This window comes from Strigops habroptila, chromosome 10, assembly GCF_004027225.2.
Source record: "Strigops habroptila isolate Jane chromosome 10, bStrHab1.2.pri, whole genome shotgun sequence".
Lineage (NCBI taxonomy): Eukaryota > Metazoa > Chordata > Aves > Psittaciformes > Psittacidae > Strigops > Strigops habroptila.
Window position 1 is genome coordinate 6,676,018 of NC_046359.1, and position 23,081 is coordinate 6,699,098.

At 39.1% G+C, this 23,081-nt stretch overlaps 1 protein-coding gene across 1 annotated transcript; it reads right to left on the reverse strand.

The window, feature by feature from the left end:
- Nucleotides 1-727: 727 nt before the first annotated feature.
- Nucleotides 728-23,053, reverse strand: RAB32 (RAB32, member RAS oncogene family). The gene is made up of 3 exons (XM_030499853.1): nt 22,623-23,053; nt 6,393-6,670; nt 728-4,001 (listed from the first exon to the last, which is right to left on the reverse strand). Exons 1-3 carry the CDS (start codon nt 22,849-22,851, stop codon nt 3,852-3,854), a joined length of 657 nt encoding a protein of 218 aa, XP_030355713.1. The 5' UTR covers nt 22,852-23,053; the 3' UTR covers nt 728-3,851.
- Nucleotides 23,054-23,081: the final 28 nt, after the last annotated feature.

The following is a 23,081-nucleotide window of genomic DNA, read 5'->3' on the forward strand; positions in this document are numbered from 1 at the left end:
AGTTGGCAGAATATCCATGCTATCTTTAACCTTTAGGGAGCCGTGAGCTTTCCAACAGGATCGATGAGCATAACTCAAGCTTTCAGCAGGGTCACAATAATAAACAGGTTAAAAGTTCCTAAGCTAAAAAAAAAAGGGGGGGGGGGGAGGGGGGAAGAGGCAGCAAACCAGAAGTCTGTATGTTTTACCAAAAGCCTGAACACTTTCTTTCATTTTCTAGAATTCATAAAAGATAGATAAGAATCCCTTAATATTAAAAGGCCGTATAACAGGTAGCAGCTACCTTTTAGTCCCCAGTTATAATTAAAGGGCAATATGGCCATGAATCCTGCATATTTTAATTTCAAGTTATAAGGCCACGAACCTTGTATATTTTAATTTCATTTAGAGTTCAGACCAAATTATGATTTACCCAGTGATAAAAAGATGCAAGATCACTATATGTCTTATCTTTGCAGAAGGATGAAGGAACCAATATTGAGATGCTGGCCCTCTACTTGCACACTTCCCAAGTCAAAGCTACCTGAAACACCATCTCTGCCCGAAAAAGGAAGTTTTTAAGGGACTTGGGGCAGGAAGCATTTTGTATGTACACAGACTGAAATGATAAAATAACCATCTAGCAGAATTTGTCATGAGAATGTAAGCTACATAGGATGTCTAAGCTAGAAATTTTCACCGCATAAACACTATTGTATTTTTTCCTGTTAAAACACAAACAGACACATGAGCTCACAAACAAAGCTTTATGATGGTCATGAACAATACAGGCACAATTTCTTTCAAATAATCTTCATTACATAGTTAGAGCTGAATCTATTATGTTCCTTATTTTTAATATTATTGTGCTGTAGGACAAAACTCTGAAGTGACCTTTCACATACTGCCAAGTGAATGATGTATTTCAATTCTGAATTATTATTTATCTTGCTGGCATTTTGTTAATGTATTTTTTTTTTTACTCCTCAAAGTATACTGCTGCCCCCATTTCTTAAATTCGTTAGCAATTCAAAATGTGAAGGACAAAGCATACACACTCTTAGAGAGAACTGTGTGTCTTTACCAAATAAGGTGATCTGTAATGGGAGAAAGGGGGCCAGTTCTCTGTTTTGGAACCAAGGTCACTATCAAGATGTTAATAATAGAAAGATAAGAGAACAACAGTTTTTAAGAGCAAAATGTTTCACCATTCAATATCATAGTTATACTGCACATATTTCTTTTACAACTATTTCCTCCTATCGCCATATATCAGATGGTTACTCAGGCCCTGAGTCTGTAAGAATGACTCAAACTATTCCCCAGCAATTAATCACTACAGATCAATGAGGATTTGTTCAATTTAAGGAGACTGAACACTATTACAACTCAATAGGTCTGACACAAAGTTTAAACAGACAAAACTGAAGCTTGGAATAGCTTGTTTTTCTACTACTGCAGTTAAGACACACCTAGAAAATCCCATACTGAAAAGATCACTAATTGCTCTAAATCCTTTCTAGTTTTCTCAGCAATTGTAATGCCTCATTAAGCTTTTTAAATTACTAGAGGCTGACTCTGCATTAGCTGCACAGATGCACTGCACAACTACAATCCAGGAAGACTATATGCCATCTCCAGCCTTTATGAAATCAGTTGATGGAAACATGCCAGGGAAAACATTTTATTGAGGCACCAGTTCAGATTTTTACTCAAGTTTTTCCATCTCAAAAATGTTCCTTTAAACATAGGGACTAGGAAGTCAGGTACTTGCTCATTTAAGATTGGCATATTTCAGATTGCAAGAGATAATGAAATAAAATAGCATGGGGCCTCTGTTCATCTGACTGAGATGAACTATCACTTTATACATATCCTGTACATGTAAAACAAATGATGTTTGACACTTTCTGCTCGCTTACTAGCCTGAAGTTAAATTGGGTCTGTCTAAACTTCCACATATCTTTCCAAATCAAAGTTTTTTAGTTAATTAGGAAAGGGCTTCATGACTAGTTTAACTTAAGCACTTCTCCACAAACTACAGTCTCATTCTCCTCTACCAGGAAGATGCTCCCATTGCCTTCCTCAGGCTAAGGTACCAGTTTGGTCTTATAATATTCATTTTCTGGCTGGATCAGATTTCCTGATCCATCCCACTAGTGTCAAACAGTAATGCTCTCTCCAAGGAACAGGAACAAAAACACTCTGTAGCACAAAGGCAGACTAGCTATCTATTAAAGCTCATCTGAATTATCTTATGATTCTAAGCTAATTAAACCCAGTTTTAGCTTTTACCAGTAAGGCTTGGCATTTTAAAATAAGCCTTTCGCATAGGAACTACTAGAAGATAAAGTTGTTTCCAAATGTGAATGAAAGCATTTGTGTGTAGGGTGAAGATTCATGTTCTCAAAAGCAAACAACAACATATATAAGATGCCCAAATATATTTATTTTTCTCTTAAAAACTACATTACTCTTTAGAAAAGAAAAAAGAAGACAGCCTAAGAAATCTCAACACAGATTAAAGTATATCCAATCTGGCACATACTTCATGCTGATGTTTAAGAAAATATCAGCATCATCAGACCAAGCAAGATAAGACTTCTGAAGTCAGTAGCAATGAGGTACTAGGACAGAAGAAACCCTTAAAATAAAGGGCAGTTCCAAAGCCTTTCAACCAAGTAGAGCCAGAATTCCAGAATGTGTTTAAGAACTGTGAAATCTCTCTAATCTTTTTGATCTTCATTTGCTGCCAAAAATACAGGAGTTATAACAAGGAAACATAAGCATCTCAGTATACTGAGTTACAAACTGGTAAACCAGTTCACCAGCTCCAAGTAGTCAGAAGAGTGCAGCACTGTTCTAAAACTAAAAAAGATAGAGCTTGGGGCATGGGGGGAAGGGTTTGATAGGCCAGCAAGAACCAGTTAAGCTATTTCCTTCAAGACTTCTCTCCTTTCTCATGGTATTCAGAACCATCAAGACAGAGGAAAAAGCAGCAAGTTCATTATCGCAGAACAGTAAGATACTTACTTTTTGCACTCTTGGTAAAGCTTCCAGTGTTAGTGCATGAAAAAGTTACTGGATGTTTATTTCTGGATGTGCATATGGGTGAGATTACCATAACTATGTGCCAATAGTACAACTGTATCCATTAATGTGTTTCATATGTAAAGTATTAGCTGAAAATATTCTGCCTTAAATGGCTGGACATGTATTTGTGTTAGTACCTCTATAACCATGCCTTTCCCTTGTTAAATACAATGAGTTACACATCTCGTTCTTACTTGGTGGTAAAAGCCATCTACTTCACTCAGTCCTAGTGAACACACTAAGATACCTCCTATCTGTCATTGGCCCCTTCAATATTTCTGGGATGTCTCAATCCAGGAGAACTAGCTATGAGACAGATTCTCATGGTGGGGGATAATAAATAGGGACATATGCGTAGGTGAGAAGGCTAAAGTGGGACATTACTGGTGAGAAAGGAAAAGTTTACTTTAAAGGTGCAAGTATCTATTCAGCTAAAACCATGACAAGTGAGTCCTATGGAATGTAGCATACATCCTAGAAGCAAACTAGACACAGAATGTTGTCTTTGTTCCTTTTTAGGAGTGTAAACACTACCTTATTTTCTCAGGTAAGAAGACACTAATGAGACTTAGATTTAGCCACTCAAGCAAGTGGAGTGATAACTCCCAAGATACTCAGTTTCATGCAAAACAAGAATATGTAAACACCCACAAGAATCACCTATTTAGATAATACCAGACACCCCAAATGAATTGTCACAATGCAGCACCATAGCAGCAGTTTGATTTAAGGAACAGTCTTGCTGCTTGTCCCATCACATTTGCTCAACAGTGGTAGCATTAGCAGCACTGTGATTTACTCTCTGCTTTCAATGGGTCTAGGTCCAGTTTTGGTTTCCCCACATCATTCTCTTCATTAGGAAAGGTTTTGCAGTTGGCAAGGATGTTTTCCACCAAGAATCGAGCAGCTTCATCTATGTTGATGTTGTCCTAGAAATGTTGAAAGCAAAGAAGTGATTTTTTTGAAATAGTGACATTCCTATTAGATGCTGGCTGAATATAAAAACTCTTCTATAGTCTCATTAGCATGATACAAACAGCTTAAATGCATCAGGTCATTGCTCATACACTTGCTTTTTGAAAAAAGTTACCAGAAAGGTTTGAGACAAAGTTATTCACCCATATTACTAATAGGATACTTCAAGTCTAATCTAATAGGCAGCCAGGGATAACTGTCGCCTGCATTTGGAAGATTCAAAATGCATTTCTGCATCAGGAAAGATAGACAGACTTTTCATAGTAGTGTTCAACCTTTTGGGGCCTTTCTCTGCTTCTGCTGCAGTTTGGATGCACTTACATAAAAGGACCTTTATCGGCCTCAAAACCCTAGCTAAATCAGGGTGCCTCTTCTACCAACATGTGCATGTTTTGAACCATACCTTCATAATACACACCTTTCTTTAGAGTGTCTGCAGGATACCCCTATTAAATATGTCCCTATGTATCTCAGTTACTGAGCAGCCAAGCTGGCCAGTGCCAAGGGGCCTTTGGCACAGCTTTGATTTGGCTGGCCCACCAGGGCTCACTACAGGGCTACCATGTTTGGAATTGCTTATCTTCGGTTCCAAACAAAACACCACCCCAGAACACTCTTCTGTTTACAGACTCTACATGAGCAAGGCTTGATCATGAGAACATTTGACATGTTACTGCTGCACTTCACAAGCTTGTGGTTGCCAGACACAAATTGCTTTTTGGCAGTTTGAAGATAGGCACCTTTCCCTTTCCAGAGAGGAGGACGACTCTCCTCATTTTGGTGTGGGGACATTCATAAGATATTTCTATGCATATTTGCACACACTGCAATTTTTTTGCTTTGAATATTCTCCCTAATCCATAGAGAGTGGGACCTGTATTACTGATGACTAGACTCAAGATTGAAGTATCATTTCCAGCAGAAAGGCAAAAGCAAATTAGCAAGATATTTAAGTGGGCAGGACCTTAAAACAGTAAACTGATTTGGTATGCTTGGAAAACAAGAAAGTTGTCCTGAATTTTTGCTAAGGTATTTTAACTACACCTCTTCAGAGTCCTATCAAGTCAAATCATAACTGAATTAGGACTAATATTGTCTGGACTTTTCTCTGCACCAAGAACCTTGTTTGACATTGTCATGTCTTAAATGCCACCTAAAATGCAAGCTGTCACTATGCTTCCACATTAGGTTTCATCCCTCTGTTATTTACATTTATTTTTAACCCATGTTGAAGTTTATACATAGCAGTATTATGGACAGGTGAAGCTCCAGGGAAGATATAACCCAAAGCAGAATCTTGATATTCTTTGAGTATTAGGAACCTTACGATGGGATATTTTAGTAATAGATGGGTGGGGAATTTGGAAATAATTTGTTCAAATGCAAACAAATTATTAGCTAATTTAACTAATTGTGTCACTGTGTACCCTTCATCCTTATTTTAAAGTGATCAGGCAGAGGCTTATTACTTTATCTCTTGTATTATTCTTACAGACCTTTTCCTTTTAATGAGTTGTCTCAGCATCATTTTGTGCCAGTTCAGCAGCACCAGTTAAAGGAAGTAGGCCAGCCAAGGGAAAGGAGGGACCTTGAGGTTTAGCTTTCCATATAAAGGAGTTATCAGCCAGACCAATAATTTGGTCTGTCAGCCACACTGTTTTCATACAGAGAAACCTTTAATTTTAAGAATCAATTGAGTTTTAAGGAACTGTTGAATTTCACTTCCAGCTAAGCTACTGCAACCTCATCTGTGCATTAACCAACTCTGTAGAATAAAAGTGTACAATATATGAAGTTACTCAAAGTTCCGTTTGAATAAAGCAGCTGTCTTAGCCTAAGTTACTATAAAGAACAATTTGTTTTTCTCCAGTTCAGCCTTTACGCTGCCTCATAAAGCAGAAAATGCTTTAGTGCCATTATCATGTAGGTAGGTAGTACCAAGTGAGGAAATTGCTTGTTCACTTCTAGAGTCTTACCACTTCCTACATGGTAGGAACAGTGAAGACAGAAGCTGCAATTTAAAAACCTGCACCTAAAGATTACTTATATCTTTTTGACATTAATATTAACATCTAAAGAATAACTCTGATCCTGATGCATGCAAGATGAAAATTATCAAATTCAGTTAATCAAAGTTTCCAGTTAGTTTTAAGGTTCTCTGAATTTAAGATGTAGTTCTACTCTAAACCAAATATGCCACAAGCCTGCACACCACTTCCCACGTTTCCTGAACACCAGAGACTTGACTGTCACTTTCTGTACTTGATAATTTTATTTCCTACATGACTATTTTCATCCATTATTACACCAATACTTAGAGTTGAAACATATTTATTTATGGTCACCTTGGCAGATGTTTCAAACCATCCAACAAAGCCACCTTCTCTGCAGAACTGGTCCATTTGAGAGGGATTCTGGCTGCCATCTTTCTTCTGGTCACACTTGTTTGCAAGAAGAACAACAGGGATGGGGCTGCCATTGGGAAGTAGTACTTTACTGTCCAAATCATGCTTCCATTTTAAAACAGCCTCAAAAGTAGACCCTCTTGTGACATCAAAGACCACAAAAGCACCAACTGCCTCTTTGTAGTATACTCTGGTCATATTTCCAAAGCGCTCCTGGCCTGAAAGAGAGGACAGTGACAAAATATATTAATATTAAAGCATGAACTGTAGTGAGTGTAAACTGACTTCTATACCAGGTTAGTACATACAAGTTTGAGATTCAGGTCTAGTCACCTAATCCATACAACATTGCTACTTCTATCCTAAGTAAGCTCACTGTAACAGCCATTATGTATATTATGCATATGACAAGTCAGATGCTAAGAGCAGTTTGCAATCCCAACTAACACTTTTGAATTTTATTTTATTTTTTTTACAACTTAGAGTAGTGTTCTTTGAGAAGTAATGCCTAAAAAAGAAAATCACTACCAGCACAGCTATACACAAATTATTCTTTCATCAAAAAAAGTTCTGCAATATTTAGATATAACTCTACCGTTACTTCAGCTAGAAACTTAAGCCAACTCAGAGCCTTCTTCTGAAGCATGAGCAACAAGGGTTTCTACAAGCTCCAAGGCTAACAGCCTTCAAACTATCTTCTGATGAAGTCACCTATATTATAGATCTTTCCTTATGGAAAAGCTCAAAAGGAGCTAGTTTAACAGTTCTAGCTAAACCTGTTATCTTTGACTTTATCTTTGAAGTCTAAGGCTATCTGGAATAATATCCAACTATAGGAACTCCACATTGTTTCAAATCCCAGAATTTGAAAGAAGATTATCAGAATAGTTAAAGTACAATTATTCACAACAAAAATCCAGAAGAAAACCAATGGTCAGTGACTACAGTGAAATAAAAAAAAAGCCTTTTCTTATTAAGTACAACTATTGTAGTCAGTATGCTTGAAATGTAGAATTAGAGTGCCAATTCAGTTGTTACTCTGTTCAGAAGGTCAGACCATCATGCTGTGTTTGTATTTGAGCATGCACAGCAGTGTCAAATGCTAGCATCTTGTTTGGAAAATTCAGGCTACTAAAATAGCTTTCTGCTTTGTTCAGAAGTCTTCACTGGGAATAGTTGTCCCTGCACTTTATAATTTAGTTTTACAGTGCATCATCACTTCAGCTTTTAGTGCTTATGCAATTTCAGTAAAAGTCTTAATTGGAAACATAGTTGTCCTCTGTTTATGAACACTGAGGTCTGCCTTTTGTTAACAAGAACAAACACTTACAAGAAGTGGATATTAACTTCTCAGAGAGAGCCAGAAATTCATTAGGTGAAGGAACTGGACAAGGGATCCTGTTCAACAGCATGCCTCATTTCAACTTCAGTACTTCTGTGTACACATTAGCTCATTCACTATAGACATTTTCAGAAGAGGTTGACTAAGCAGCTGTTAGAATTGCCTGAAAGCAGCAGCAGTGAAGTTCCAGAGAACTATAAAGCTGACTTTATTTCTGTCTGTTCAGCTTTAAAGAATGATGCTGCATAAAACAGCATCACTAGCTAGCATATTCTGAGGAGTGGAAATTATACATGAATTTCTTCACTACCAGCTCATTATCCTCGTGTGATAACAAGCAACACGCAAGAGGATAGCTCTTCCCTCCATAATCAAAGTTCAAAATTTGCAGCAACATTTATGCCATGGACTCTAAGGCCAACAAGCCAGGCACCAAGCCTGTATCTCTGTGACTATGTCACTGGAAGAGACATTGCTGAAATGTGTCTCCTAAACAGTGTACACACAACTTGTATACAAGTAACTCACATGGTCTCTCTAAGCCTTTCTAGACTAGATTCTTAAGCCTAAAAGGTGGTTTTGGCCTGCACTGAACTGAACTATACTTTGTACTCTATAGCAGTCACTTAGAAACCATGGGCTTCAGCTGTCAAGAATTATTTAAGTATTATTTCTAGCTGGCTTTATGATAGAATTCAATTTTTGCTCTTATAGTATGAGGTTTAGATTTGGAAACACATTGATGCATATTGTTCAGTAATTTAAATTTGGATGAAAGTAGACAACTGATGTGCATATCAGTGTGAAAGCTTATCTTTACTTATTAGATTTAAGCTTTACATTAGGAGGATTTTATGCCCCTTACCCCTAAAAACACACACAAGTTCAATACCTCTATAGTATTAGAGATTAATGCCTTTTAATTGGTCAAAGGCAGCACTCGTACTAGAGTGTCCTTTTCTAAAGTAGCCCAGACTCCAAAACAGTTTATTACAGAGCTACCTTCACCTCTAGAATTAACTACCACTCACAATAAGCCTGACCCACATACTAGCTTACAACAGCTCTTCCGTTCTATCTGGAGGTCTAACAAGGAAGGATATATTCTTTCTATTTTGTAGAAAGAAGACAGAAGTAATAACACATGGTCTGCTAAGAGGTAAGTTTGTTTTGTTGTGGTAAAAGGTATATGGCATGAGGCAGGAAGAGAATTCAGTATAAACTGAGTAGACTTTTACATTTCTATTATTACTGACAATGCACATACTAAGCTTCTTATAGGGGATGCAGAGCATTCTAGACAGCCTTTTGAAAATTTAGCAGGACTTTCACACAACGCTTTAGCAAGTGCTCTTCTTGCAAAAACACCCATACAGAAAAAGCAAATTGCACAACTATCGTCCTCTATTTGTTATTAAAACTAAATGATTCAATTTTTGCCATGCTCAGTTCAACCAGGGATTTGTCATTCCCTTTCCTATGTCCAGCAAATTTTTGCTCTAGTCATTTCACCACGTGTGAGAATTGTACTGAACAGCACAGAAAGTGGAACATACCCACAGAGGGGAAAAAGACAAAAAGTGATCAGATGAAACTAGACTTAAAAAAACTCCAGAGTGTATAATCATGGAAGGAAGAGGACAGGAAGATAACTACTTGCTTACTACAACAGTATGGAAAGGATATTATAGATTAATCACACTGGTAGGTTTAGTGCCTTGACTTCTACCTGAAGGTACCACAAAGGTATACTTTCTCTGTGTTTTAGGGGTTCAGGTATAGATGACGAGCTAAGCTACAGGGCAGTCACGAGGATCAGAGGTTTTGCTTAGAGATATGGAAGTGCTGCATGCAGTGCAAAGTTCTGCATTCTCTAACCACAAAGTTTTCACATCTAAATGACTCAGCACATATTGCCACCGTATTTTCCAGTAATTGCAACAACATTAAATGAAATACTTGCATAATGTGATGCATCAGGAACTAATACAGTTCCCTACAGCATAGCAAGCATTAAGTTTAGCTTAAAACTGTATGAGAGCTTAGGGACTATTAGTTTAATAATAAACTTCCCTGTTTACATTGTAACAGGGGTAAACTGTAAGCTAAAAACTACATGAAAAAAATTATAGCCAGGTCTGACATTAGAAGCTTTATCTTTGTTCTTTACTTCACTGCGAAATACAAGTTATCATTGTAAGATTCAGACAGTGCCAACCTTGCCTTCAAGCACATTTCAAAGAGTTTCTACAGCAATCTTTGCCAGTGTAAGGAATAAACAAGAGTCCTATTTATCACAGCAGTGTGACCTATTGTGGCAGTTCCTGCTTTTAGTTAGCTGGAGATACCCTACACGCCTACCATTATTTGTGCTTACTCTTAACTCCTCCTATGTGGTGGGAATTGAGACTACAAAATGCAAGTTAAAGGTACAAATGACTGCTGGATATGCACGATACTGAATTTTTGTCAGGGTTGCTTCTCCCAGGCTATTTACTATACCTACAAGTCTTACTATGTAGTTTATATGAACTAACAGGGACTTACTCAAGGAGAGTAAAATGGCCTAGCTAGCTTCCCAAGCTGTACTTTTTTTTTTTTCTATGAGGGTGAATTTTGGCTTACCTCTGTCAATACCAACAGTATTGAAAGAGTTCCCCTACCTTGTAAAAATCTAAGCTTAGTCTTATCTGAAACCACACAACTCTGAAACCAGAGTTATGTTAGTTGCATTTAAACCCTCAACATCTCATCAAGAGTACTAATGGACAACTGGACAAAGTTCCTCTTTTGCAGAGGAGACTAACAGTTCCGGCATCCTCCAGAAATTGCATCATTAACAAGGAAGAGAAAGATGACCAAGGGTTATAAAAGCCTGACAACTGGAAGAATGATGGAACAAATAGTTTCTTTCATTGAAGTAACATTAGTTCAAGTAATCTTTGACAGGCTAATCAGCTTAATGGGTGGCCAGAGCTCAAAAGTTGATTTTACCAAGTTTGGCAGTTCCACAGCAAATAATCTTGAACTATATATGTGTAGTCTAGACTACAGTCACCCAGAAGTCAGTGCACAACTAGCTGAAGAATTTTACTCCAAAGTTATTTGCTGCTAACTGGAAGACCAATGCAATGAAGTTTCACAGTTTTTTCCTGGACCAAATAATACAGAGTTGTCAAGAGTGTGATAAACTGCAAAGTCCTCGGTTTATGAATAAAGCCAAGCAGCTCTTGCCAACGTTGTCCTTCAAAATGCTGAAACTCGAGTTCAGTTAGCTTAAAAGGAAAAGTTCAACCTATAAAACCAAGCCAAAAGAACTACCTGGAAGTACTGCAGGAGTGAAGAAAATGATCAAAAGGCTTAGTGAATCAAGTTAAGTGAGTTCAAAATGCATAGAAGTAGCAGCCTGCTAGCATGTTTCAGTTACTCTGCTTTTCTATCAACAGCACACTACTCACACACAGCAGTGAACTCAAGCATCACAGGATGCTTATTAAGCTATAGTGAATGGTTGTAATAAATCAGTTTTAGTCTGGGAATACTTGAACATTCTCCTTCCATTGTGAGAAGGGTTCTCAGCTCAACTATTTACCATGACCACTAATAGTCAATTAGTCATGCCAAAATTTAAGAAGGGTCATTAGTGACAGTCAAACTAACTCCAATTTAATTGCCAACACCATGGCTCTTAAGTCCTTGCTGTCAACTACTCTGACCTTATTGGCCACACAGTGTGCAAGCACAGGGCCACTATTTAGTCTTCAGTGCTAAACTATACGAGTTAGTTGTTTCAGACAATTTCCAGGACCATGAGATTTTTGTGCTTTTATTCAACCTAGACAGGAACAACGATAAGCAAAACCCCTTTTTCCAGTCTTCATTCTGCCAAGGAAAGGCCTAACTTAATGAGCACTCTCTTCCCTGCTCCAGCTGTGCTGTTTTACAAAAGATTTTTCTCCAGCTCCCTGAATTTCTTGGGTTAGGCTGTCACATATTGCGACATCACTGTGACATCCTTGGATCAGGATGTCACAACATCAAGGAACTTGTGAATGGCAGCTCCTTATTTATAATTCCAACTCTCAGTAAAGTTCATGTCATTCAGTGTGGTAGATTTAAGCTAAAGTACCATCCAAAATGGCTGGCCATGCAGCCCAATCCTCCCAGTTAGAACTACTGTCACTTTCAAAACTCACCTAAGTCCGTTAGGAGCCACAGGCAAGAATAGACTACACTTTGGATGCCTGTTGGCCCTACAGGTGGAGGTTTGGCACAACACAGCAAATATCCCGGACTGCCCTGAGGATGCATCTCCCAGCTCTCCAGACATCTAATGTGCATTTTAGCACTCCCAAGGTCAGGTGTGAGAAGACCGAGGCTCCTTTTTAGACAGATGTATCAGTATGTTGCTGGCAAGCTACCACTGCTGACGGCATTCTCTCCTCTCCCCAGACCAGCACAGCTTGTCCCAGAACTGTCTTACCCAATTAGGCTGAATCTGTTATTTCGCAAGAAGTAGGTTAACCAAACCACTATCAATATTACAGGACATGCTCAAGTGTGTCTCCCTGCTTTTTCACAGATAGCAGCCTTAGATTGAGAGTAGACAGACTCAGATTGTCAGTACTAGGTGGCTCTCTACTCCTCACTCTCGCCCATTCAAGCTATTAGTGCAAAGTTGCCATGTGTTTAAACCACAGAGGTGTTAAACTCTACTAGCACCCCTAGCCGATATTAGAAACGTCAAGTTTAAAAAGCCACCTCTAGCCTGACTTTTACTTTCTACCACTGTGAAAGTGATATTTGGTATTTGTGGTTCTGGTGACAAACACCATAAGGTTAAAAAGCAAGAGCTACAAGAATATATCTTCCTGTATTAGACAGTACTAGAAACACTTTTACTGACTGCAGCTTTTAGTTTCCAACAGACAAAAGCAGCCTCAAAACATTTAAGTGAATTGATAGAGTCCTTTCTTGCTAAGGGTGGTGTGGGAAATCTGACCACTGGATGGACCTCTTCCCAACAATAAGTGTCCCAAATCCTTCAGAAAAACAGACTTCAGTGGAAAGGTAGCCAGCCAGTTAATCCTTGTTCAACTTACTCCCACTTTACCATAAAAGATAACTTTTGATCCTCTGGTTATGTCTGCATTACAAAGTTGCAGAGAGCTGTTGAAGCAGTTTTGTTGAATAAGACTCTCTCAGATGCCTGACATCCACAGTATACTATGTATACAGTATGTATGAGACACTTTGTAGTCATTGAAGAGTTACTGAAGAATATCAGTTCAGGTGCAGCAGTATTTTGACTGTTTGGATCATAGTGTTTTCATCTGTTCTTAGAAGTCACTATTTCATTCTGAAACTGTAGGAAGCAGTTTGCGCTAAAATTTCCTTGCACAACACAGCCAGTTACTAACCTAATAATTTGTCAGCTACCTGAATTTTCAAAGTCAGTGACTAGTCCTTCCATTCACTGTTTGCTATCACTATACTTTATTCTAAAGCAGGAGAGTCCTGTTCACTACCAGTGAAACAGCAAGAGCACCAAGGTGCAAGGAGAAATGTTCCATGAGGAACACTGCCCTTAACCACAATGCTAACAAACAGAAAAAGCACACCATTATCCCTCACAAAGATAGAAAGCTTTCCTCAAACAATTGCACAGCTCTTACAGAGAATTTTACAGCAAGACTGATAAACTTTTTATTGCTGCCTGTAACCTTGGGCTAACCTACTGATTTAGGGTTGTCCAAACTGACTTCAACAGCTTACTATCTTGTCTAAGAACTTTAGAGGCAACACTCAGCGCTTATAGTTCAATAGGCTTGGTCCAGCATCGAACGTATTCTATGTACAAGTATGACAACCATGTTTGTATAAGAAAAGTTTCAACTGTTTTGCTTGCATCTTCGCTAAACAGCAAATTGAAGTCCCTGACCAAGCACTAGATTTCCATTTCCCAGAAAAGTAGAGTTCAACCACACTAAATGACTTCTAACTAGCTGTCAAATGCAGCATGTATTGAAAAACCTTCCTTTCATTAGTATATAGAAAAAGTTGACATAGTCCAATTAGAGCCAGCAACAGCATGAATGGTCCTTCATACCTTGTTTTAACTAGACCCAAACAAGTCATCTTCCAGAGTCAACCTATTTCATGCTTGACACCCTCTAATCCATCTCCTTTGGTGTGCTGACATGCAGCCAGAATGGTACTGTGTACTTAACAGTGATGCTGTATGGCACTAGAGCATTTCACAGCATACACGAGAACAATTCTAAAGTCGGTCTGTCTCAACAACAACTTTATCACAAGACTGAAAAAAATGTTAATCTCTAAAATGGTCAATGTGTCATGGCACATTGTGTGTGATTGGAATTTTGTACCAAATAGCTGCCACCCTACCCAGCACTCTAGCCTGGGAGCATTTAAAGAACAAGTTCCCATAAGCTGTTTGCAGTGACACTCAGAGGCTGCTTTTTACCTTATTATTTGAAAAGCTGATAAAATCCATACAATAAGGAATATTGGTTTGCATTTGCTGCTAATCTAGAAGCCACTGCTACTGAGAGTTTGCTACACTTTCTCTGAACAGAGTTAGGATATTTATTTCTAAACAAGCTCCGTAAAATCCTGAAATTACATCATTTTTCAAAGCATAATCTTGCCACACCCCATCTACCTTTGTTCTGTGTCCCCTTAGCCAGAGGAAAACTTTGAATATCTAGCATTCTACCACAGGTAGCTGGAGAGGCATGTTGTGCTTTGTAGTGACTGCTTACTGCTGGTCATGTTAGCTTTAACATATGCAAGAATTTCACAAGCTATTACTATGCTTTCATAGGAAAATATAAAGAGAAATTCCCTTACTGTGAATCACTTCCTTCTGACATGGCATATCACACTTCCCAACTTGTGGAGTGAGTATTTGGAGGTAAGAGTTTACGACAGACTGCAAAAGCAAGGCAATACTTACCACTGGAGTTCAAGGAAGATATTTCCAACAGCTGTGAGACTGAATCCCAGCAGCCTTGCTTACTACTGAAGGGAAGAGTCTTATTTTATGCAGCATGCTGGAGCCTTTTTTGGAACCAGGCAGCTAAGATTATTTTCTTTCCTGCATTCCATAAGACAGGTAGTCCTTTGAGAACAACCCCTTTAACAGCACTTGCCAGCTCAAATAGTACTTGTGTATACGCGCTTCAGTGACACCCTGTCCCAGTGCACACATAAAGAAAAACAAACTAGTAAGAGCCAAAGTAGAGATGTAAATAAGGTGAAGATACCAAGAGTCTGAAGCTATAAGCAAAGTTGATGATAAAGGTCAACGCATGTTCATGTAAACTCCATTCATTAAAAGTATATATTTAATATCATATACATCAATGTCTCTGAAGGGTAATGCGCTTTACTTGTCAAACCAGCTTAATTTCTGACTACAGGAGTCAGTATTACATGAAAGGCAAGAATTTAGCTAATACTTGCCTCAAAAAAAACTTATGATCAATATAAATTAGTGATTTCTGCAGAGATTTCCAGCTTGTTTTATAATCTGACCCCAAAATTAATTATGATGTGCAATATATACTATTTTGCCTCCTGTCTGCTGTATTGTACATAAAAACTTAGGTATGTTTCCCTTTAAAGTAGCTTCCCCCTACCCATTTGATGGATACTCATGCATTCTTTGTTCTCTGTATCAGAGTGCTAGGGAAGCATTTTTATTGCTATCTTGTAAAAAGCATAAAGTTTGAGCAACCGCTATATATATATGAACCTTACGTATTTGGCTGAAGCTCCATCTATTCCATAGTGATTAGAAGCTCAAGCACTAAGCGCATTTCCATTGTTGACAGAAATTAAAAGTACCCACAAGATCAATACAGCAAACTTTCTTTTAAGCCTGTACTAGATCAGGTGGTCTTCTAAAATCATATCTTTAACCCCATTTCCTGTAGGACACCTAGAAAAACCTATGGAGAAATTCTAAGCTTATTTTCAAGACACAAAGAACATCTGTCTCAATTCTATCATTTAACTGAACAATCCTGTCTTGCATCAAAATTACCATACCCAACTGCCTCACAACACCAAGTTCAAGACAGTAACGTTTCCTATATCCTTATGGAATTCCATCACACACAGGCTTTAAGAAGTTCAGTCCATAATACAGTACATTGAGTTGCTATACAATATAGTACTAAGCACAAAAGCCTTCACAAATATGAATGATTCAGTACTCCACTAGAAAGACAAGGAAATTGCTTCATCAACAAGACCAATAACCATACCTGGCTTGATAGGATTTCGTAAGAAATTACTTAACCAGAATAAATTCCAAAAAGAAAGCATGTTGACATCCAGAGCCTATATTCAGAGAGGTCTAAGGGCTGGAGAGACACCAATATGAAACAAGCTTAACACGTTCAGCACTCATTTGGATACATAGCTGGAGAGAGCTCCAAGCACAGCAAGTCATTCTGAACTAAAACCTCATAACTAATTTGGCAGTTCCAGAAGAGTCACAAGAAGGGACACCCACACAAGATTTCCCACAGAAGGGTGGTTTCTAGAAGGAAACAGGCATAGACCTTCAGTTCCGTTTCTTTTATCTACTGCTCCAAATACAGTATTTAAAAAAAAATAATCTTTCAACACGAGCAGGCCTTCTACTTTCCCCTTCTCACACTTTATCTGCTAGTCTTTCATGTTTCCAGCCAACATCATCCTTAAGTAATTTTCCTCATATGAGATTTATACTTAAATGTGTATGAGCAGGAAGCATTCAGAAATCAGTCACAGGTCTTTCAAATCTTTTTTATCAGTCTGGAGACTTAATCACAATGACTGGGAGTTTTCTGACCTACCTCAGCTGTTTAGCAGAATTATAATGGTCCCATTTCCACATGAAGGCAGCTGCTGCTGGAACCTCCATCACTATATAAACTAGAAAATAACCTCAAACAACTTAAGGTTTCTAAAAAAGCTCAGAACTCTTGAGTCCTGCACCCATTTCTAATGTGGTTATTCATGCACACATTTTTCATTTATTACGTATCTTTATAACAGAGTGTCCTGGGTTCAGCTGTAGCAGTCATTTTTCTCCTTCTTAGTAGCTGGTGCAGTGCTGTGTTTTTGACTTTAGCATGACAGCAACACTGATAACACACCGATGTTTTGAGCTGTTGCTAAGTAATGTTTACTCTGATGAAGGACTTTTCAGTCTCATGCTCTTCCAGTGAGGAGGGACACAAGAAGCTGGGAGGAAGCAGAGACAGGACACCTGACCCAAACTAGCCAAAGGGGTATTCCATACCACAGCACGTCATGCCCAGTATATAAACTGGGGGGAGTCACCCAGAATGCCCAGATCGCTGCTCAGGCCGGGCTGGGTATCGGTAGGCGGGTGGTGAGCAGTTGTATTGTGCATCACTTGTGTTTACTGTGTTTTGGGTTGGTTTTTTTTTCCCCTTTACCCTTTTAGTTTTATATTCTCTCCCCTTGTTATTCCCCTTATCATTATTACTGGTGGCAGTAGTAGTAGTTTTGTATTATACCTTAATTACTGGACTGTTCTTATCTCAACCCGTGGGAGTTTTACATTCTTTCGATTCTCCTCCCTATACCTCCGTGAGCAGGGGGAGGAAGAAGGCGGGGAGTGAGCGAGCGGCCGCGCGGTTCTGAGTTACTGGCTGGGCTTAAACCACGACACAGTGAGAAAAACCACCACAGCTGGAGGCAGGTTATGCTTGGATTGTCTTGCCTCCACCCTATGCTCACTTGTACTAGACACACAGCTAAGCAGTTTTTTCAGTGTTTCTTTGTAGGAGTTGCCATTCTAATCCCTATATTAAGCTTCAAAATCTGTTGTGGGTAAGGACAAGTTGTTACAAGAATATCTAGATACTACTACCTCTAAGCTCTCCATACTTAAGAGAGACTCCTCTGAAAAGTAACTAAAGTACATGCCTCTATGGCACACATCTATGTATGTATATATAGGAAATGGAGGAAGTTTTCTGGTTGCCACATGTGGACTTTCAGGGATGCATTAACACTGGTTAAGGCTTTCTTTAGACCTTATTTAAAAGAATAAGGTAAGTCCATAACACAAGAAACAAGTTAATGACCTGGTACATAGAAGCAACTTGGCGGTCTTGGCATGCCAGTAGCACAAATGCAGACTGAGAAAAACTGAAATATACATCTGCTTGAAACTATAAGGTTTTTCACATAGAAGTACACTTTCTCACATACTGCAACAGCCTGAATGCCTTTCAAACTCAGCCACCAATATACATAACAGTTCACAGCTATGTTCCACAGAAGGTGCATAGCTATCAAGCACTTCAGCTTTCTACAGGAGATACATCTTACTCCATTGGGACAGAAAATGTTGTTGGGTGCAGCACTCTTGCTTATGCAAGTAAGAAGGCTTGCATTTTGCCTTCATTGTCTTGCTTTGCAAGTGCTCCTTTCAGTTTAAGTTTTTTTTCCTCTGCCATGATGTAAGTTTTAGAATGTCCTCCTCGTTCTCCCACACCCATTGCTTCCTGTACTGATTTTCTCATGGCTTCCTATAGATGAGAGCAAGTTAACTTCCCAAAGAAATTAAAAGCTTAACATCTACTCACATATCTAAAACTTATTTGTCTTCATACAAAAGATAGGTTATTCCAGCTCTTCCTCAACTTAGTATTTGAGCAAAATACTTCATCCGATACCTCTATTCTCTTGGGGACTGGTATTTACTTTTAACAAGTCAGAGTTCAGATCTGCTCAAGGAGACAGACAGGAGTTTAGTAACCAGTTTGCATGCTACATATCTTATCATTCAGCTCCTAAAAGCCTGTGTAGAGGATATAGAGCTTGTGTAGAATACCTAAGAACAACCATTCCTCTTGTGTTCTGCCAATTTCATAGCCACATTCCTCCAGTTAAAGCATTACTTCAATTTTAATTAACACTTTAACAAAGAAATTCTGCAAAGTTCATGCAGAATCGCGCAGAGCTTTAAAACCAAATTTGTCTACTAGCTGTCATTAGTGACATTCTTGAAGAGAAGCCAAGCTCAGATAGTCATCTATGACTTTTACCACCCCTGCTCTCTGGCAAATTGCATGTTCATACAGGCTGGTCTGAGTGACAGTGATAGTCAATGTGATCATAAAGGAGCATCTAAGACTACTCAGTTGCTGGTCTTGTTAGATCAGATCAAAAGTTTATGATGCAGAAAATCCTTAAAGTGTTCCTCCAATTTTATTTGACTGAGTCTCATCAATATTCTATATTCACCTCCTACATTAAGTTATGGTCAGTGCAGTATACTCACTAAAACAGCCTGCTTGTCAAACAGGAATCTCTAGTGTACTGAAATAGACTTTAAAAGTACTTCATATCATTAAGATTCCTTTGTTTTCTATCTCTTTACCACAATGACTCACTCCTATCTCCTATTTATTTTGCCAATTATTTATGTCCTTTGATCAAGGGGGTTAACCTGGTTCTAACACTTTCAGAATGTATCCAGGAAGAGATTTATCATAACTCTGCATGTCAAGATAAAAAACAAGAGTAATACCTAAGGGCAGCTAACGTTTAGAAGTCTTGCTCCTGTATGAACATGCATGTAATCTGTTCATCTTCTTTCAGAATACTTCATGCTGCAACCAAGATCATTTGACAATGACTGACCAAGCTTTTTCATCTCCATTACTGAAGAAGCTACAAACTGTCTAAAAACTAAAATATTTTTATAGTATTTCTGGAATACACAAGTCTACCCTTCACCCTTCACTATTTCACACCCCCTCCCCTTTGATTCCGCTGCAGGAATTTGCATTATAGTGTAACTTACAACAAGGCTATTTCCCACTAGAGAAAAAAAAAAAAAAAGAGCACATAAGCAATGTAACACTGTCACGCTCTATTTGATAGAATTATCTAATCCCTAAAAAAACCCAGCACAAGAAATTGAAGTTACTCAGGAACCTGCTGCATTGCTATACACAGCACAACATTCATTATTTTGGCTACGATCACACCAGAAATCAGCACAGTATCTACCTTATAATCTTTAGCTGATGACTGAACTACATGGCTAGTTCTTAGCATTAATTTAAGTACAGAACCTTAGATTGCAGCACCCAACTGTTTGAGAAAAGGTTTTTTATTATGAACTGCTAAGTACAAGCTTTATCTAGTAAAAAATAACTTGGTTTACTATGCTTAAGGGTTAAACTTCAATTCAGAAGCCTTTTAAAACACACCAAAATCAATTCAGAATGCCAGCACCATACTGCTTGCAGGGAAGTCACATGCAACAATACTTACCATAAGATTTGAATCTCTTCAAGAGATCTAAAGCTGTTTGTCTGCACATACCAGCAGACGAAATTATCTACATGAGCTGTTGAAAGCCAGAAGACAGTTGGGCTGATGAGTTAAAAGGGAATGACTATCACATGCTCAGATACTTTGTTACACACTTCAATAAAGTGCTTTAGGAAACATGCTATGACTATATAAAAGCCATCTTCAACCTGGTTCTGTAACTATTAATTTCTATATAGATCTGTTAACATCCTTAGGTATTTAGAAATATTCATGAATACAGATATAAACAGCTGCAGAACAGATTCCCAGGTCAAGGACTTTGTGTCAGGGTCTTAAAACTGCTAACCTTTAAGGATACTAAAGTCCCCTTTATTTTAAGGGTTAACACTTAACTGAGATGTCAAGTTCTATAGGAGTCTGAACCGTTACTGTCACACTGGCTAAGCACAGCCCAATCAAACACTGAGACTGAGATTACTTCTTTGCTTGGTCTTGTTTTTCAAGCAGGGGACACAGAATATCCTAAAGTACCAGATTCAAAATAAGAGTTTGGACTGCCAATTGCAAACCACTCATATTTTCTTTTTTCATTTTTACCAAGGAACAACTAGTAAGGAATTTGATACAGAATTACACCACATAGTAAAATAGGAAAAATATTTCAGTGACAGGAAAAATTTTAATTCTTCTATCTATCAATATTAGCACAAGCCTCCAGGGATTTATCAGCAGCTCTTAACTCACTCTTCACTTCGCAGTGCCCAAAGTACACTAAGGGCAACAGCAGAGTGAAAAATACCATCTTATAGATCTTGAAATTAATGCATGGTTATATTGATAGGACTTCCCATAATGTAAATAGGTCTGTCCAAACTTTATTACAACTTACAGCTAAGTTTCTGCCTAGCCTGTTGGAACAGATTGCTTTAGCAAAGCCTACCCCAGTTTAAGAAACCAAGGGCTGGGGAGAAGTTAAACATAAGCGTGGCAGCCTGCCAAACCCCAGGATCCTGACAGCCTCCTCTCTTCAACCTTTGGAACCCCCAACCTGCTAAAATACCTCCAGAGCATTGTGACAGCTTGCACCAGTACTGTTGATTGATTTACAGAAAGTTAAAACTGATCCGTAAGAGGAACACACAATAAAAGAAAGCTTGCCAACACTTCACTTGCTCTCCAAAAGAGCAATTAGAAAATATTTTAGTTTACCCTACAGGCCAGCAGCAGAAAGATCTATGGTATGGTTCCAGCATACGGCAGTGAGAAGCAGGCTTTTTAGTTTAAAGAATCATAGTTGAAGTATTTTAAGACAACCTTTAGAGCACAAAGGCCAGAAGCTAATGTACAACTGATCTGTCACAGGATTACAGCAACCACGTTACACTTCCTCTTTTCTGAGCTTCCACTTTGTAAAGCCTATAGTTCACGGAAACAGTAACTACCAGTTGTTATCCTAGTGCCTTCCAGCAACGTAAATTTCAACAGCAGCATTTGAAATAAGGTCTATTTTTTCATATCTGAGGAGATACTCGGAACATGAGGGAGAGCGATGAAGAGAGCTGCAGGTTAATATCTGGGCTGCACACAAAACCAGAAATGCAGTATCAACTTGAGATGATTAAGGATTTAAGGGGACAGACTTCTTACAAGACCACAACAGAAAAGAATTTGTTCTGTCATTTAACACCACAGCATAAGCAAAATTAACCATGATAAGTATACAGTTGGAATCTTTAAAACAAAGGTGTTAAAGAACAGTTTTGACTCATACATAGCTAAGGAATGATGTGCCGTGTGGACAAATTAATAGGGCTTTTCTGCTTCCGTGTGCTCTAAGTATGTTTTTGATACACAAACTCGTGATTTCCATGTAGAACTAAATACACCACAAGCCCCCTTCTCTCACTCCACGTTGCAGGGACATAAGTTACTTTTACATTACATAGGTGATGCCAAACATGTAAAGTTTGAGCATACGTCCTTTGAAAACAAATTTTATTTGTTTGAGTTACCTTTTGCCTGTAAAGCATGCTTACTAAACATAACCTACTTGGAAAATATATTTATTTCTTCTGGAAGTGTTACAGAACCATAGCCATGAATGAATTTAAGCAGCCAGTCATAACCAAGGCCGTAAGTGCTCAGGCACATGGGTCAGGAGAAGCAACAAGAGCAGGAAGAGCGAGCAAGGAGCCGCAGAGCCAACAAGCAGAGCAAAGGTTTTTGAGGACTGCTGTTAAGACTCTGGAGCACACGCAGCCTATAAAAAGTCAAAAACTTCACTTCCACATCGAGACCTCTCTCTACTTATGTCTCAAACGCAGACAAAGAGGTTGCAGGTAACAGGGGGAAGGAGAAGAACAAGATGACAGGCTTCACAGTCAAAATACCCTTTCCTCCGCAGGGGCCAGGCCCCGGGACGCGAGGTTTCACAGGCCTCTGTCCGCCCGGGCTCAGCCTGCAGAGAGAAGCCGGGCCGCGGTGCTTACCTGCTATATCCCAGAGCTGCAGCCGCACCAGGGTCTTGCTGTCCCAGTTGATGACTTTGAGTGCAAAATCCACCCCGATAGTGGCCCGGTAGTGCTGGGAGAAGAGCTGGTGCACGTAGCGCTTGATAATGCTGGTTTTACCCACGCCCAGCTCCCCGATCACCAGCACCTTGAAGAGATGCTCCCTGCACTCCAGCACGCCGGAGCCTGCTCCTTCCCCGCCAGCCATCCTCGGCCCTGCCTCGGGGCCCGGCGGGGAAGCCGGACTGACGGGGCCGCGGCTCTCCCGCCTCTCAACTTTCCCAACCGGCAACTTTCCTCCAACTTTCCCCAGCCGGCTCCCCGCTGGGCCAGCCCACGGAAGACGGAGCGGAATGGAGGGAGGGGAAAAGAAGAAGGAGGGAAGGAAAACCCCCACAACCACCTGACTGCAGTCACAGGACGCGGAAACTCCGCGGC